This window comes from Lutzomyia longipalpis, chromosome 3 (genome assembly GCF_024334085.1).
Source record: "Lutzomyia longipalpis isolate SR_M1_2022 chromosome 3, ASM2433408v1".
Taxonomy (NCBI): Eukaryota; Metazoa; Arthropoda; class Insecta; order Diptera; family Psychodidae; genus Lutzomyia; species Lutzomyia longipalpis.
The window spans coordinates 7918552-7936113 of record NC_074709.1 but is presented as its reverse complement, the minus strand read 5'-3'; the positions used below and the strand labels follow the sequence as shown (position 1 = coordinate 7936113).

The 17562-nt window shown below is 35.5% G+C and overlaps 1 protein-coding gene across 1 annotated transcript; it reads left to right on the top strand.

Annotated features, from left to right (window-relative positions):
- Window positions 1-1244: 1244 nt before the first annotated feature.
- LOC129791813 (uncharacterized) lies at window positions 1245-17128 on the top strand. Its single transcript, XM_055830351.1, has 7 exons — window positions 1245-1795; window positions 11125-11377; window positions 11452-12131; window positions 13072-13881; window positions 14197-14409; window positions 14479-15034; window positions 16054-17128. The coding sequence occupies exons 2-7, from the start codon at window positions 11131-11133 to the stop codon at window positions 16362-16364; spliced, it is 2817 nt and encodes a 938-aa protein (XP_055686326.1). The 5' UTR covers window positions 1245-1795; window positions 11125-11130; the 3' UTR covers window positions 16365-17128.
- The last annotated feature ends 434 nt before the right edge of the window (window positions 17129-17562 follow it).

Below are 17562 nucleotides of genomic sequence, written 5' to 3'. Positions count from 1 at the left end.
TATTGTCTCTCTTTTCATGGGAATTATACACGCGGTATCATCCTCTGTCTTCTGATCGGGATCTCTATAGCGCGCTAAGACGGTGTTTAGGGAATGAAAATTTCATGAAATAATCGAGAAAAGTTTGAAAAATATTTAAAGGTTGATTTTTAGTAAGAAATTGAAATCGTTCTAATTGATCTTTAAAAAACTAAAAAAAATCTTGTTTTCTTTTAATTTTTAATCAATTGATTAATTTTAGTGAATATAATATATTGCGCATAACGTCCTTTTCTTGATGTTTAGATCTTAAATCAGGAAGACAAATCAAAAAGAAGGTATGTAAATATAATTTTCAGGTAGAAGAAGATCCGTTTTACAGTTTATATATTGATCGAAAAGTCGATGCTAAATCTATCTGTGATCGCCCCAATCGTAAATATACTTTAAAATGAGATTTTCACGTTAAATTTTCAGATGAGAGATTTTCAGCGACCATGAAACCCTTGAAATTTTTAAATTTTGTACTGAAATTTCAAGATTTCAAACAAATTTCAAGGGTTTCTTGGTCGTTGAATAAGGCCCAATATTCTAATTTAAAAAAAAATGATTCAAATTTACTCACATCACCCCAGATTTCCCTAATATTCTCCAGATTCAAAAAACTCCTTCCCAAAAGCTCGGTGAAGCTTTTTTTAAGCTTTATGGGAAGAGTAATAGTCCACATCGAGGCGCCAGGTACCTTCATTCAATTTTTAACCGTCAAATTAGCATTATAATCTCTTTCCAAGAAGTATTTTTTTATATCATATAAATTGAGGAAATAAATGAAATAATGACAAGAATAATGAGTTTTTTGCATGTAATAAAAAACAAGTAAGAAGAGAATTCTCTCACGAACTTATCGATTTGTGTGATCGCGATCTTTGCTTCTTTTGTGGTTTTTGCCTTCCAGGAAAATCCCCGATCGTCAGCTAAATGATGTACAAAGTTTTTGGGATGTAAAAGATGACGGGATGCGTGCGAGACAATAGGATGAGGAAAACCCGAAAATAGAGTTTTGAGAGATCCTCTGCGTGTTGTTGTAGCATGGAATTTGTTTATGTGATCTCCCAAGAAATTTATGTGCCGCTGTGTTTGTATATTTCCATGGAATTGAACATAAGCAGATGCGGGGTTTTGCTGTAGGTAGTTGTGTGGCATAGAGAGTGAGATGGAAGATGCGCCAACACTAAGCTATGCTGCTTAAGAGCTACGAATGAATTTCGTCTTTTGTCCCAATACCCACCAAAAGGGCTTGCGATCGACACACGGCGTATTTACGTGGATGGCTGGACGCCAATTGAACGGAAGTTTGAATTTGCTAAGTGTTGCAAAAATTTTGTGAAAATTTACGGGAAAAAGGGGTATTTATATAGAATTAGGAAAAAAAGAGAATTTCTCGCGATAAAAATCCATTTGAAACACCATCACACACACTCAGGGAATTTTCCACGAGCCGAGTTATAAAATGTTGCGGCGATAGTGAGAAACGGAGTTCGGCTACAGCCGCTACGAACGAAGTTCCAGTGACTCAACAGGTGTGATTCGAAGAGGTAGTGCCTTTTCAGAAATTGTCTGCGCGAAACGCCATCAAAGTGAAAAGTGGTGCAAGAGTGTGGAAGTGGAAAATAAAAAATTGGACAATACATCGCGTTCCATTTTGCTGCAGCACAAAAGAGCCCTTTGTTCTTAAGGAGGGTGGGTTTAAGTCGGACATTCAACTTGTTGTCAAGTGGAACTATTGCACTGATAATTGGATATTTTCACCCACAAGGTGAGTGGTGGAGTGGAGTAGTAAATTGTGTACAAAGAAAGCCCACCCAAAAGCTTTTTTTGATGGGGTTTTTATGTCCCTCACTGTGAAAAGAAAATTATCTATGATCGCTGATGTCGATCCTTGATAACACTGTGGCGATCTCAATAAGGATTCCTCCTTTGCTCTCAAAAGCTCTCTGGAGAGATTTATGATCACTTCAATATGATCGTGATCTTGCAGTTGTAGCACAAAACTCCCATCGATGTCCCCCTTTTTTTCCATCTCTCATCTTCCCACTGATTTTCCATTGAAATATATACTTTTATATGTATTATACATATCATAATTCCTCCACACAGCTCTTATCTTCGCACATTACTCCCATATACTCGCACAAAAAGTGTTCAATATTCATCAGAAAAATTTCGTGATATGTGTCACAATATTATTTGAATTACAATCCGCATCGCCAATGGGGCAGACAGAGAGAGACACATAAGAATGAAGAAAAAAAATCCATCTAATCTGAGAGAGTTGGAATGAGAACTTAGACAGTGTTCTGAGGCTCACCTTAAACGGTGTACCAGGTAAATTAAATAAAATTGTGAAGTACATACTGTGGCGCCATTTTGAATTCACTCCATACCCTGATAAAATTATTCTGCGTTCCGTGTCTAAAATTGTGTCTCTCTCATTTTTTTTTCTTTACTTGATAAAACCCCCGCACACACGCTCTTCCTTGGCTGCTATCACAGCAATTTCCTCGTTAAATTTGTGGATGATTATTTTGAGAAAATGTCAAGGGTCAGTGAGGGACACACACACGATTTGCCTGTGATGCAATTTTTGCTGTGGATTGAATTTGAAAAATATAAGCATAAATTAGCCTCGAACGTCTGGAAACTCTCTCTGATCGAGCGATCGCATGACGATCATGCAGTGATCATACGCCACACGATCACTCTGAATCATTCAGGTGTATTGGAGGCATATTTAGCTACCTACATACAGTATTCGCTACATATGTGTGTGCTTTTCTTATCCCTTCTCCCCTACCCTATTTGCACCTTCCTTCCACCGCGATCGTGCTAACAACAAAAAAGGGCCACATTGTGTTTTCAGAGCACAGACAGAAGTTTAAGAAAATGAATTATCTCGGCAGTAATGCAACGGAAAAGTCAATTTTTCAAAAAAAAAAAATTACATTAATATTGAATTTTCTCGTGATGTCACATGAAAATATCAAGGTGTGATGCCATGTTGATTGTTCACAACCTCTCTCGCACCACCAACCTCACCCAACTCTTTCGCGCGCGCACACACGGAGACCTACAAATGATCATGCGATGTGTATTTTAGCATGGAACGAGAGACTTTTGCTGGTTTCCTCAGCTATTTGTTTATTATAATCCGTCAAGGTGATACACGTCCAAAATGTCCAGTCCCCATGATCGTACGGTGCGATCTTTTTAGCAAAATCCACAATCGTCCACATTTGGCTGATTTCTGATGGAAAAAAAATATTTCTGAATTTTTTTTCCCTCCTCAACCCATTATCGGGAGATCGCAGTAAAAGCAATTCCAGTGGCAGGTGATCTCATGGAATGAGCGACAAAATAATCCATTTGATTGCCCCGCGTGAGATCCCCGCAAAAAAAAGTCAGTCGTCTGTATGATCTTCATATATTGAGAAGTATGATCATTGACTTTAAGAAAAGTCTGCGCAAAAGCCTTGTTTTTTTTATAATTTTTTTTTGAAGGAAAATAACAAAGAATTAAGTTGCTTTCACGATGAAAATCAACATTCTGTTGATACAATTGTTTCTGCGACGCGGATAAGGTATCAAAACCCGATCAAGCCCCCGATCGAATATCCTCAAAATGTTATTGTTTTAATTGTGACTAACTTTCTAGAAGATGATATCATCGAAAGAGCTTTTTTCACTTTCACGGAAACTTTTATTAGCTGAGAAAGCAAATTTTGAAGTAACAAAATACCTTCATTTCATGACTAATGTCTTGATTTAATTCTTTTTAGTTAATATTTCAGTTTTTTTTTAAAGGAAAGAAGATCCCTCAAAGGGCTTAAAAATATCTTTTCAAAGGATTTTTAGTAATTGAATTCTCTCAATTAAAAATTATTCATTTGTGCTGAATTTAGGTTCTTTCAAATATTGCGCAATACTTGCAAGTGCTCAATAGAAATTCTTTCAAATCCCAAGACATTTTCGTCTTAATTCTTTTTACGATAGATCTAAGAAGAAAATTTAATTTTGCCTCAATTCCAATAAGAATACGTAAAATTTGGGTCGATTCTGGTGAAAATCTTTTATTGTCTTAAAACTAAAAAGGTTTTGTAAACTATTTTTGACAGTTGAGGTTCTTAAATCGTTTTTTTAAAGAAAATTAAATGGTTTATTGTTAAAAAAAAAACAGTCAGAATGACTTTTAAAGAGCTCTGGGAAAGTAATTTTCCCTCTAAAAACAGCATTGTTCGCGAAATTTCCATATTTTACGCGATTAAATTACACTTTATTACGGAGCAAGAACATTTTGCATCCGTTCTAAATCCGATCTGTCATTTTCGCCGCAAAATCATTCCTTTTTCCCCACATTCTCTATTTTCACCACTCGAGTTCACCACTCTGAGTGCGCGCTAAATTCAAATATTATTTTATTTCATAATTTTTCCGAACAACCATTAAAGAGAAAAAAAAACAAATTAAGTATCAAAGTCTTATAAGATTTTTTTCTTATTCCAATACCAAAATTCTTTTAATTGAAAAATTGGAAGTAAATAAAATAAAAGATTTTTAACAGAATCCACAAAATTGGCAAAATATTACCTTCCAATTTGGAACAAATTCATTCCCATTGGAAAATAATATTCCTAAACCCCCGCGCCAATAGGTCATGGCGCGAATTTACAGTTCCAATTGAAGCGTGAACTGGGAGAGCACATCATCTCCACAATCTGCCCGTGGCAAGAAAGAATTCTCGCATGCAGATAGCTTGCGACTAGAGAAAGTGCTGTGTCAAGAACCACAAGACCCCTGACGGACACATCATTGACATATCGCCGAAGAATGCTCCATGCGGTGTGTGGTAATAGAGAAGGAGCTTTTCTCTTAAATAAATTTCCAACATTGAGTGGCTTTGGACACTCGAGCATAAGAGCGCACGGCAATGCAATCACAGCGGTCCGAGTGAGATGGAAGAGCCTTCAACATTTTTATGTTAATTCCTACGAGAAGTTGGAAAACCCACGCAATTGTCTCACACACCGCCTTTTCGTTCTGGATATTAAAAGAAAAATCTCTCAGTGTGTGCATAAATAATAGAAAATGGATGGGATTGGGGGAGAGCAGCGCGCGCAGATGCATCCACAAAACACTTACGAGATTGCTTTTTTGCCTCGAGACGCGGCAGATAGATTTCTCTCAATTCGACTCCAAGAATATCCGGGATTAAGTGTCTTCTTGCACGCTGCTATGCACACACGGAGGACGAATTGAGTTGTGGAGTTGTATTTAAATTAATCAATTTGGGTGACTTTATTGATTTAGCCTCGGAATAGAATTTTATTTCTTTTGTATGTTTTTTTTTAATGTTGTTTTTCCGTGAATTCTCGATAGTATTTCAAGAACCTTAAAATAGAGGTTCTTTAGTTTGAAGAAAGAGTGGTATTCAAGCATGATCATTGATCAATTAAAAAAATATATAAAGAAAACAGAAAAAAAATTTCATGAAGCATGAGCTTTTAGAAGAAAGTTTAGAAAACCACAGAAGCATAAGCATCAGAAGCAAAAGCGTCAGATGCATAAACAAGTAAATTAAATAATAATTTTCATGGAAACCATGAAAACAAGCTCTAAGCCGCCATAAGTAAAAGAACAAGAAGTAAGCACAATTTAATAGATCAAGAACCAAACAAAACCATTATGCACATAGAGCAATCAAGCATAAGAATCGAGAAGAACAAATAATTGAACCCAGTAGTTAAAAAGCAAATGCTCATGGAACACACAAAAATAGTAAAAATATAATGAATTGGAAGTATTCTGAAAAGCATAAAAGAAAATTTAAAAAAAAATTGATAAAATATCTCATGAAGCATATGCAGACAAGGTAAATGCACATGAAGCAAAAGCATCATTGCACCAATCTGTCTTTTAAAATGTATCAAACTTATGTTTTCAAGATTTTTCATTCTTGGCTTCAAAATTCAGCCCATTCATTGTATACAAAATCTTTAGAAAGAAAAATGAATAAATACTAAAATGCAATGCTGTGTGTAAAAATAAAAGAATTCTTACAAAATATCCACAGTTTAAACTCTCTGAGGTAATATACCGAAAACTTATGCTTTGCATCCATAAGTGTTGGCATGACGCAAAGACCTCTTCAGTCGTTGAAATAATATAATTTGTGTGGATCACAGCGCGGTAATGTAATTCAACCCGGAGATGGGGCATTGCGTTGTATGGAGAAAAAAGCTGAAACTTGTCATTCTCATGAGCTTTCTTCACGAAGGTTGTGCACTATCGGTAAATCACGTGGGTGGTTTTATAGGAAGAAAAATGAGATTTTTCACCTCAGATTGAGTTTTAGAGAAAAAAATACTCAAAACATCAATCGGGCACTGTTTCCCCCCGCCGAGATGTTTGTATTACAATGGGCGACAAAGAACCACCATTACTGGCGGAATCTCTAATCGATCGTACGTGAGAAATTGCAATAAATAAGGAAAAAAACTAACGCGAGAAACAATGGGTTTATCAGTAGTTTAATTTTTTTTTAACTCTCCCAGCACGTTCTAATTCTCGTGCTTACTGCTGTACACCAGCCACTCTCTCGCCAATTATAAACATGCCCAGCATTTTATTTTCCTTCTGCCTGATTAGCAAAATATACCTGGCGGTGTGAGTTTAATTGCAATTAAGAAGTATCACCTGTCCCAGTGATCGCCGTCAGCTGGTGGGCTTGGACGGTATTTTTTTTTCATTTCTTTGTGTGTCATTTTTGCACTCTCTTTTTATACACATCCAAATGGCTTCCGGCATTTTTTTTCGTCAACTCGTCGCATTCCACTGAGCTTTTGCCCAAGCATAGTGCTTTTGTACTATTGCAAATTGCCATTGATCGGTGGCCACATCAATCCCCAACTGGAGGTGGAATAAATTTTTCAATTGCGACTGGCTGCGGATGGTAGCTGATGGGTTTGAACATCATCAAGAGATCGCGATCTTTGCCAAAAATGACGAATGACAAATCGGAATTTTTGGCACAAGGCACAGACACAGAGTTTTTTTTGCGCTAACCGCCTCGATCACCATAAATGGCGACTGGGTGATTGAGCGGACTGCGGGGGACTTGAATTCTTCCTCTCTATATACAGTGGGGTTCACTTGAATATGATGTTATATATATTCAGCAGAGAGCATATTTGGAATTCAGATTTTGCCTCAAAAAGGAAATTATTCAACTTCTGCTGAAAATATGCTAAAAGAATTCAATTTCTGTGAAATGAGGTGAAAAGAATCAACATGGGGTAAAAGAGATCAATAAAATATCTCCTCTATACGTTCCAATTTTGACTTATCATGTTTAGAGATATTTTCGTTTAAATGAAGCCTTTGAAAAGGAATATGATCCTTTTAACCCCGAATGATTATATTCACCCCATTTCACAATATTACTTGATATTTCTCAATACGAATAGTTGGTGCTTTGTACAAGCAACTTGGTACATACATTCATTCTCACAAACTCATGCATTCTTCACCACAGAATGCCAGAGGGATATTTTAACTTTGGTTTTGCATGACTTGGAAGGCAAAAGAAGTGGCTGCGCGTCGATGTAAAACCCACAAAAGCGACGCCCCGGAGATGGAAAGAAAGGTCTTTTCCATGTGGATGTGATCTTTTGTGCCACAAGGGCCTCAAAGAGATCGCACCATGGCACACAAGAAAGATCAGTCAACAAATGGCCGTTCGTGTGTGTTCTCCAGCCCCATGCGCGCGAGTAAATAAGTAATTTTGCTCCAGGGACGCATTGGCGTGAAACCGTTAGATTGCTTATTAGATCGCATATAAGATCATAAGACTTGTAGGTACTATGAAGGAAACATAATGACGCGACTCTGGCCATTTTCTCTTGCACACAAATCTTCCCATTGCAAGATCTCTTCATCACAACGTACTCAATACCGTCAATTTCCATCTTGCCCGAGACTCTTCTTCTTCAACATCTCACATTTACCCACCATCTGCAATTTCTGCACACCACGGGATTTCCTCCGTGCAAACCTACCAATTTACCCGCCATCACGGTCATCCCAGTCATCACATGATCCTTTGGGAAGTTTGGGAACAAAGATCACAAAGAAATGGGAGAAATATTGTGTTGATATTTCATTCAACAAAACCCTTGATAAAGGAACTTTTCTGACCCATTTTAGAGCATATTCCTTTGCTAAATTATCTTTCAATTTCAACTTGAAAAGCATAATTTTTTTTTCGATTTTCAATTTTACTCTGAAATTAAAAGCTCTTACTTGCAAATCCCCTATATATATTTAGATTAATTGATTCCCATGAAAACAATCAGTAAATTATTTTGTACCGGATTTCAACGAAACCACTTTCATGGTGTTTTCGTTGTAAAACAAATTACACAATTAGTGTTAATTTTTTTTGCACTAAACCTGAGCTGTAGGTAATTGAATAATATAAAGGTTTTGTAATAGTTTTGTATTTAAATTTTTGAAGTAGAAAAAATAGGTGAAAGAATAATTTTTAAGCTTAATTTTAATATAAAATTGCTTATTTGTCAAGTTTTTAACCCTTTATCGTCCATCGGGTCTTAATTTGCTGATTCAATTGTTAAACATTTACAGTTTTCATTTATTTCCTTTTTTGCCAAGATGGAAATGTGATTAATTAATGTAAAAAAAACGTCAAATAAGACGTTTTAACTGAAAAATATCAAGTTCTTGTTTTTTTCACGTTTTTAAACGTCGCGAAAGGGTTAAGCTTCTGTTTAATGTATAAATTAAGAGACAATTTGAGGGTGATTTGTAGTATACATATAGCAGAAAAGCTTTCAGAGAAATCATTAACTCTTAGAGGATCGATGTTTCTAACCTCAAAACTTTGACTTTAATTTTCTCTCAAAATAAAATGTTTTTCCAAGTTTTCTTTCGACAATATTGAAGAAATGGAACTTCCCTACACGCCCTACACACAAATGTAGAATTTAGCACGAAATGTTTAATAGATTTTAATTTTGAGACAATTTAAAAATTCAAATCAGCCACTTTGGCCAGCAAATACATAAAGGGTTATTAAAAACCAATTCGGAAAGTCAGCAGAAAATGTAAGTTTTGTGTACCAGCGTAAAGCTCAAGACGGAAAGTAGATTTTAACAATATTTTAATACGTTAAATGTTAACTTATCTTTATTTATATTAATAATTAGTCTACAAATTAATATTTACTTACACAGAAAATAAAAGTTCGTAGCATTGTTCGTCAAATTTCTTGAAAGGTTCGTAACTCCAATGCTTTTACATAGGAAAATTCACCTCCAGGTTCGTATAATGGGGTTAACCTCCCTGGGAGTGAGACCCCATTTTACGAACATGGAGGTAAATTTTTCCATGTAAAAGCATTGGAGTTACGAACCTTTCACGAAATTTGACGAACAATGCTACGAACTTTTATTTTCTGTGTAAGAAAAAATTGTCAAAAATAATTTCTTTTTATTTAATAAAGTTTGAACTTATATTATTGGGAATTATCTGAATGAAATTTTCGAGCAGTCTGAGCTAAAAATTGTCTAGAAAATGAAAATTTTCAACTGAAATTCTTGAAATTCAGCTTAAGAAATTCCAAAACTCATCCTTTAGCTGAATTTATTCGAATTTTGTAGAAAGAAAAGCTTTATTATACCATTAAATGTTACATTAAACAATTTATTATGGTTCACTTCCCCTACGATCTGCAGTGAGCTCCCATTAAAATTCCGAATACATCCATATCAACGATATTAATTCCAAGAAAATTCAATTGAATCATTATCAATTTTTGGGTGTGTTATAATCATAATTTTCACAGGTAGCTTCTACAGAAACTTGCCCGGAAATCCTGTAAAAAATGTGCTTTTATTTTCAAAGCTTTCGCTTTCAAAGAACTTTTATTATTAACGATATATCGTTATTCTTTTAAAAATTCTTTTTAAAAAGCTTTCAATGAAGTAATTTTTTTAAAGAATTTATAAAAGTTTTTCATTTTAGTCTCTTCCTTCCATTCTTCTTGTTTTAATATAAATTTTCTATGAATAATTAATTTAAAATAAATAATTTCTAACCATCTGTTGCTTTCAAACGTCCCTTATAATTTTCTCTCTCTCACACTACTGCTTGATTTTCCTTCCTTGCATTTTATAGTTTAAAAATCAATAAAATATTCGAGGAGAGTGATGAAAAATAAAACTAAAAAAAGCGATCATTGCCTAAAAGCAAAATCAAACAGACAGAGAAACCAGAAATGTATGTAAACGCCCATGTTCTCTCTCTGTGTGTTTGCTGGTGCTCTGTCCGATAGATCTATAAATTCATGTGATACCATCAATTTCTTCTGAATAATTAACACTTTACTTTTGTGACCTAAGCATATTTGTCACGGAATACATTTTATCAATTGACGTTCACACCCGGCGTTGGTGTGATTGATAAGATTTGAGTTTGAAGGCAAAATTTGTACTGTGAGGAGGGATTTTTGAGTTACTTCTGCCTGTCTCTTTGTAATACAATTTCATGAGAAAGCGAAAATTTAAAATGAATGTGTACAACATTAACACCTCGCTGACTTTGCCAAATATTTGCACACCTGCATCTCTGTGCAAAGCTCCTCTTCCAGCAGAACATTCATCACAAAATCTCATCTTATTTTGAAGTGTTTTATTTTATTAAAACTCTTCACTGCGCAATGAAGAAATTCAATCCGGTGGTGGTGGTGCAAAAACAATGTGATATCAATTGTAAATTACGTGATTTTTTCAAAAGTCTCGTCTCGCGTTTATACTAGAGCCATGTTATTTACATTACACCCAAGTCAGCAAACATGGGGTCGAATGGCGAGCGAAAATTATGAATTCCAACTTCTTAAACAGGTCTCAAATATACATATTCAAATGTTTCCAAATGGGAGGCCTTCAATGCGAATATTTTATCGGTACATATGAATTTTATTGTTTGTACACCACGAGCTATATTTGAACTAAATATTGAGAGATGAAAAAAATGGAGTGTCTCACTTCTTTTTTCTTTTTGCCTTGTTTTCAGGGAAGAATGGGGCGCCAAATATGGCTGCTGGTATTTTTCGTGACCATTGCGGTCACGAAAGGCCTAGCGGAGCAATCAACTGAAGCTACGGAAGCCACAAAGAAGGAGGAGCCCGCACTCACGCGTGATCCCAAGATTCCACTAGCTAGTGATCCCATGTTCAACAAGATGCTACCTTCAATTGCTCCAATAATTAGCGATAATTCCGTAACAGAATCATCAGAGAAGAAGGAGGTTCCATCTTCATCAACTGGTGAGTTGAGTGAGGATTTCATCGTTCTCTATGAATTTGATTTTTAAGAAAATAATGAAAAATGCATTTTCCAGCTGCTCCAGTTGCAAAGAAGGACGAAACAAGCGGATCAGACAATGACTCCGTTAACGAAGAAGACGACGATGATTGGGATGACTACGACAGTGAATACTATGATGATTCAGATGAAGACTACTACAGCTCGCAGGAGACCTCGTCCAGTACCCCGAAGCAGGACAAATTGAAACTTACCCCAATCAAGGGAGACGAGAATGCAAAGAATACGATTGAGGATGATTTCGACAGCTATGAGTATGCTGACAGTGTCGACGACGTCAAGATTCCCTGCCCAAGGGATTGCGTGTGTGAGAAGAACATGAACAGCTACATCGTGGCCACGTGTAGTCGCCTCGATAGCGAAGTTCAAAAGTTCAGCTCTGACATTACGGATCTTCAGGTCATCGATGTGGGTCCAAAGTACCCAATTGTGCTGGGAGAGGAATTCTTCCTCAAAGTTGGCCTCAAATCCCTCGTTTCCATCAAGATCTCAAATTGCACAATCAGCTTCATTGCTCCATCAGCCTTCAAGGGACTAACCAATCTCTATTCAGTCAACTTCACAAACACCAACCTCAATCTCCTGCATCCAGACACATTTGCCAATAACACCAAAATGCGTCTCCTTACGCTGGCTGGTAATGATCTCAGTGCCATGCAAGAGAAGCCTTCTCCCTACACCAATTACATGCTAAAGGTAAGTTTTTTTTATGAATTCTTTTGATAATCTTGTTCTTAAAGTTCCTATTTGGAGATTTCTAGGCATTAAGTCTAATTCTTTCGTTCTAAATATCAGCAAAAGCTTAGAGAAAATTCTGCAAAACTTTTTTTTTAATTTGTTATAATTTTTTAATTCTTCAGTTCTAAGAAAAAGTTTTGAAATTTGATTAAAGATTAAATGAAATTTTTGATTTGAAAAATTAGTTTTCTAAATTGGTAAAGTTCTAATTAAAACAAGCTTTAATTAAATTATTTTTTTTTGTAAAATTAATTTTTCTTTAAAACCTAGTTTTATCTTTAATTAAAAAATTAAATTTAAAGATTTTCTCTTAAATTGAATGTTCAAAAAACTTCAGCATTATCAAAGCTTTTTCTCGGGCTTTTTTCGCTTTTTTGCGAGTTAAAGACATTTAGAAAAAGAGAAATAGAAAGTTTCTTCTAAAAAAGGAAATAAAAATGTAAAAATTAATAATAATTTGCCCTAAACTTCTTTATGAATTGGAAAAGTTTTTTGTTGTTGGAGAAAATTCTTGGAATTCTTCCGGTGCTTTCAACCATATTAAATGAGCTTCCACTATGTGCAATGATTTGCATCGAAAAGCTAATTTTATTGAGTATTTTTAAAACAGAATAATGAATGAAATAAAAAAACTAAGAATAGAAAATGAATCATACGGAAGAACATTCCACAGAGCTTCTAAAAAGAATTTTTATTGCAAAATTTTTATTAGGAAAAGTAAAACTTTTTTATTAAGAATTTGTAAAGAAAAAAGTTCTCATAAAAATGTTGTAAAACAATTTTATTTTAATGAGGCTTTTAAAAAATTTTCCATTAACAATAAAGTTTTTCTTTCGAGCTTCACTCGAGGCTTATAGAAAAAGTACAGAAACTAATTTAATTATTCTTTTCTTTTTAGTCTTCTTCAATTGAGGAATTGGATCTGTCACGTTGCAACCTAAAGAGCCTCCTTCCGACAGCCTTCAACGAACTCAAGAACATTGTCTTCATTAATTTGGCTGAGAATCGTCTCACGACCTTGCCGGCAAATCTATTTGAGAAAGTTGAGACTATCGAAGAACTCGATCTCTCCTTCAATGCCATCGAAGACCTTCCCAAGAAGATCTTCTCGAAGACAGCTCTGGCTATGCTGCACCTCAAGTACAATGAGATCTCGACGTCCGTTGACTTTGTCACGAGTGATCTGCAGAAGCTCGATTTGAGCTACTGCAAAATCCGCACAATCAATGGGCACATGTTTAAGGGATTGGAGGGCCTCAACAGCCTCATCCTCAAGGGCAATGGCATCCGCAAGATCAACCAGGCGGCCTTTATGTCGCTTAAGAATCTGCGTCACATTGACTTGTCTTTCAACGATCTCGAACAGGTGCCAGCACTCATGTTCGCCACCAATACAGAGCTGGACTTTGTGAAGCTCAACGACAATCCCAGGCTCAAGAAACTCCCACAGGATGGCTTTGAGTCCGTCACGGGAAGCTTCTCCATCTACCACCTGGATGTGTCCAATTGTGACATCAACGAGTTGGGTATTAACACCTTCTCCACGATGCCACAGCTGACCAGGCTAAATCTAGCATGGAATAACCTGTATACCATCGATAGTGGAGTCTTCAGCTACCTCAACAAACTCAAAGATCTCGATCTCAGCAATAACCTCCTGGAGAATCTTGAGGACAATGTTTTCCTGCACAACAGACAACTCACAAAGGTAAGCCTTTCTTCCCTCAAGCCCTCTGTTCTGACCTCCTTAGCCCCCAGATTAGATAAATCAACAATTGCGATTCAATTATGCATTGAGATAATCAACCTATTTAAATCGAATAAATTCTTTTGATTCTCAAGAACAAAATACCTCATAAACAATTAGCCATACTAGACAAACTTCCTCACGCTTTTCTTTGTTTGCTAGTGTACAATGAATTTCCATGAAATGCGGCGCAAATAAAATGTTATCGGAATTCCAAAAAGCTTATCATGTGTACATTACAACTCATAAAAGTGAATTCTCTTCTCTCCGCAATAGCTCGTCTTGGCAGGAAATGCCTTCCAGAAGGTTTCAGCAAAGGTATTCAGCCCACTGGACAACCTCATTGATCTCGACATCAGTGACTGCGACCTACGATCCCTGTGGAGTGATAATTCGGTCAAGGGCAAATCAACCAAGATCCTCAAGCACCTTCGCTACTTGAATGTCTCCAACAACGAAATCAAGACCATTCGTCGCACAGAAGTTGAGGTAAATCAACCAAATATTCATTTTTCAGTTGAAATTATTCAAAGGTTTTCCTGTTTTTTCAATTTGCAGTTCCTCAGTGGACTCCGTGTGCTGGACATCGATAATAATCCCCTAAATTGCAATGCTGACTTCATGACCCTCGTGACCTGGTTGACGAAGAAGAAGATCAAGGCTGGTGATGCAAGTCTCGATCAAGGGAGGAGTGCTAAGTTGGAACTCCTCGTGGACTACAAGAGCGACAACCCCGATTCAACATGGCAGAAAATCATCTACAAAGCCTGCAGTCGAACCACCTACAACCCAGACTTCCCCGAGGATGTACCCACAAGCACGGCTAAGCCGAAAGAATTGGAAATCCCGAAGGAAATTAAGGAAACTAAGGAAGTAAAAGAAGTCAAGGAAGTCAAGGAAGTCAAGCCACAGAAGTCCAAACCAGTTGATTCAACAAAGATTAAGGAGTCTGAGAGTGAGGATGATGATAACTACTACGACTCAGAGTACGATGATGATCTCGATGAGAATGCGGAGATGATCAACAACGATAAGGATATACAGGAGAAGGATCTGTTCGTGAAGGAGCTGGATATTATCCAGAAGATGCAGGGTGATCTCTTCGGTAAACCAGGTTAGTAGAAATTCCTTCCTTCTTAAGTAATTCTAAGTGTTTTAAGTCAAAGGACTGAAGTCACAGTTAGGTAGTTTTCAGGTTTAGATTTGTTTAGATGCAATTCTCATAAATTTTAAAGCTTGCTTAATTTGTTAGAATAACTTAGCAATTAAGATTTGATCTAAGCCTGTTTTACTCCTGATCTTCTCCTTTTCTACTCCTGATCTTTGTTTCTTTCTTCTCAGTTTAATTTTTTCTTTAAAGTTAGACTATTTTACTAAACTTGTTTAGAAAGCTTCTCAGTTTTAAAATGCCTAACTTAAGTTCCGTTCTTACATGAGTTTCTTATAGGATTGAATACTTTACAGAGGTATTCTTGTTCCCTATGGAAGAAGCACGTAAAAACGAAACTTAAGTCAGGTTTTTACAGTCTAAAAAAAACTATCTAAAATAGAAAATTTTAATTCTAATTTGGAAGAAACAATTTAATTAGAAGAAAACAGACTAATTGTAAGATCAGGAGTAATAACAGGAGAAGATAAGTCCTAAATTGTTAGAGATAAAGGATGGTATTCACTACTCAGTCGGACTTAAAAATTTAAATGGGTTTTTAAGCCGGTTTTAAGGTTTTGAGTTAGTTTTTTAAGTCAGACTTAAAAGTTTTAAGTCAGTCTTAAAATTTGTAAGTCGGTCTTGAAATTTTTAAGTCAGATAAACATTTTATAAATTTTGATGTTTAGAGATTGTTAGATGCCCTTTTTTTAAAGTCCAATAAGTGCATCTAACTTGTAAAATTTATTGAAAAATATGCAATTTGTTAATCTGACTTAAAAATTTTAAGGCCGACTTACAAATTTTAAGAACGATTTACAAATTTTAAGACTGACTTAAAATTTTTAAGTCAGACTTAAAAAAAAACTGAATTAAAACCTTAAGACCGACTTAGAAACCGACGTAAATTCCGACTTAATTCCACCCAAAATTCCTATTTTATTTTGCCTAAATCAACAAACTAAAATTGTTTAAATTTCTTCTAGGCAAAGAAAGCGACGAGGATGACGATGAATACGATGAGGAAGACGAAGACGATGAGGACGGTTCTGCCCCAACTATGGTATCCCGTCTCATGATTATCTGGCCAATTTTGATTGTTGTCCTGAGTGCCCTTCTCCTCCTCATGGTAATTGGCAAGATTGTGTCATTGCTAATGAGGAAGCGCGGTGAGAGATACCGCCAAGCATTGCTGGCCTCCAAGAATTCAATCGTCTACCAAAAACTCTCCGAAGACATTAACAGGGGTCCACCGACTCCAAAGGTTAATCGGTACCAGCCCATCAATCAAGTTTAACCTACAGCTGGATTTTCCCGCTTCTACCCTACATTTCCTCAATTTTAAATCCCTCCCCCCTCCCCCAGTTGATGGCAGCTTCGTTTAAATTGAATCCTAACCCCTTCACATTCCCTCAAAATATCCCTCCAAAACAGCCCTCTTTTTTATGTATCCTTAACGAATTGTGTAAATGAAGTAGAATTTATTTGCTCCCTTGATTGGCCTAAGGGAGCAATTTTAAATGCAACTATTAATTAATATACATTTAAACTTTATTATTTCATATATACAAATTAACTTACTGTAGTCCCTGATTTTTTTTGCTATAGTAATTTTAGTCTTTAACAAACATTTACTTGAATAGAGAAAAGAAATTAGATGTGAATGAGAATTTTTTTTGTAATTGGGATCAAAATGTGGCAACTTTTTTCCAAAAAAAAAATGAAACAAACTCCAACCACCACCTTAACGTGCCATTCCAATTTTTTTTAATCTGTAGAAAAGACGTAAAAAAAGAATTCTTTGCATGGAAGAGAAATAAAGTGTAAAAGAAAAAAAAACTTAATTTTCTGTCCTTAGGAAATTGCAATGATTCCTGGTTGGAGTTGTAAATGTTCTTTTTTTTTTTCTTTTGTGTTTCGCTGAATAAAATTTACTTATGTTGAATTGAGAATATTTAGAGCTAGTCTAAAAGTATTTAAATATTTTTTGGGTTTTTTGTATTGTCTTCGAGTGAACGTCTTGGAGAAAATAAACGTATTACTTAAAAGAACACAAATAAAGTCTTTTTTTCTCATCCTGGAATTTAAACTGACAAGTTTAAAGTCTCTTTTGGGTCATAAATTAATTTGTCGAGTTTTGAAATTTAGATGGAAATCTCCTGCGATAGAGTTATCAGCTGGAATGCGCCAAGGTATGTTTTGATATAAATAATTTAATTTGTAATCTCATTCAATTCATTTTTATAGGGAATTTCCATTCTCTTTTATTTATAAATACAAAGACAAGTAAAGGGAGGAAAAATTGATAAAGAAAGACTTATAAATTCTTTTGCAAATTCTTTTGATTGCTAATCATATTTCTCTGCAATTTCATTCACAAAAGAATAAATTGAAAGAACTCTATTCAATTTTATTTATGATTTTTTTTCTGATGAAGTATCTGCTTAAGATGCATAAAATTTTGTATTTCAAAAGAATTCCTTAGGATTGATTTT

Excerpts from the sequence above, each read along its gene's own strand:
- LOC129791813 (XM_055830351.1), top strand. The coding sequence starts at position 11,131 with ATGGGGCGCCAAATATGGCTGCTGGTATTTTTCGTGACCATTGCGGTC. Across the intron at positions 12,132-13,071 it reads ACACCAATTACATGCTAAAG|TCTTCTTCAATTGAGGAATT; the intron begins GTAAGTTTTTTT and ends TTTTCTTTTTAG. Across the intron at positions 15,035-16,053 it reads TGATCTCTTCGGTAAACCAG|GCAAAGAAAGCGACGAGGAT; the intron begins GTTAGTAGAAAT and ends AATTTCTTCTAG.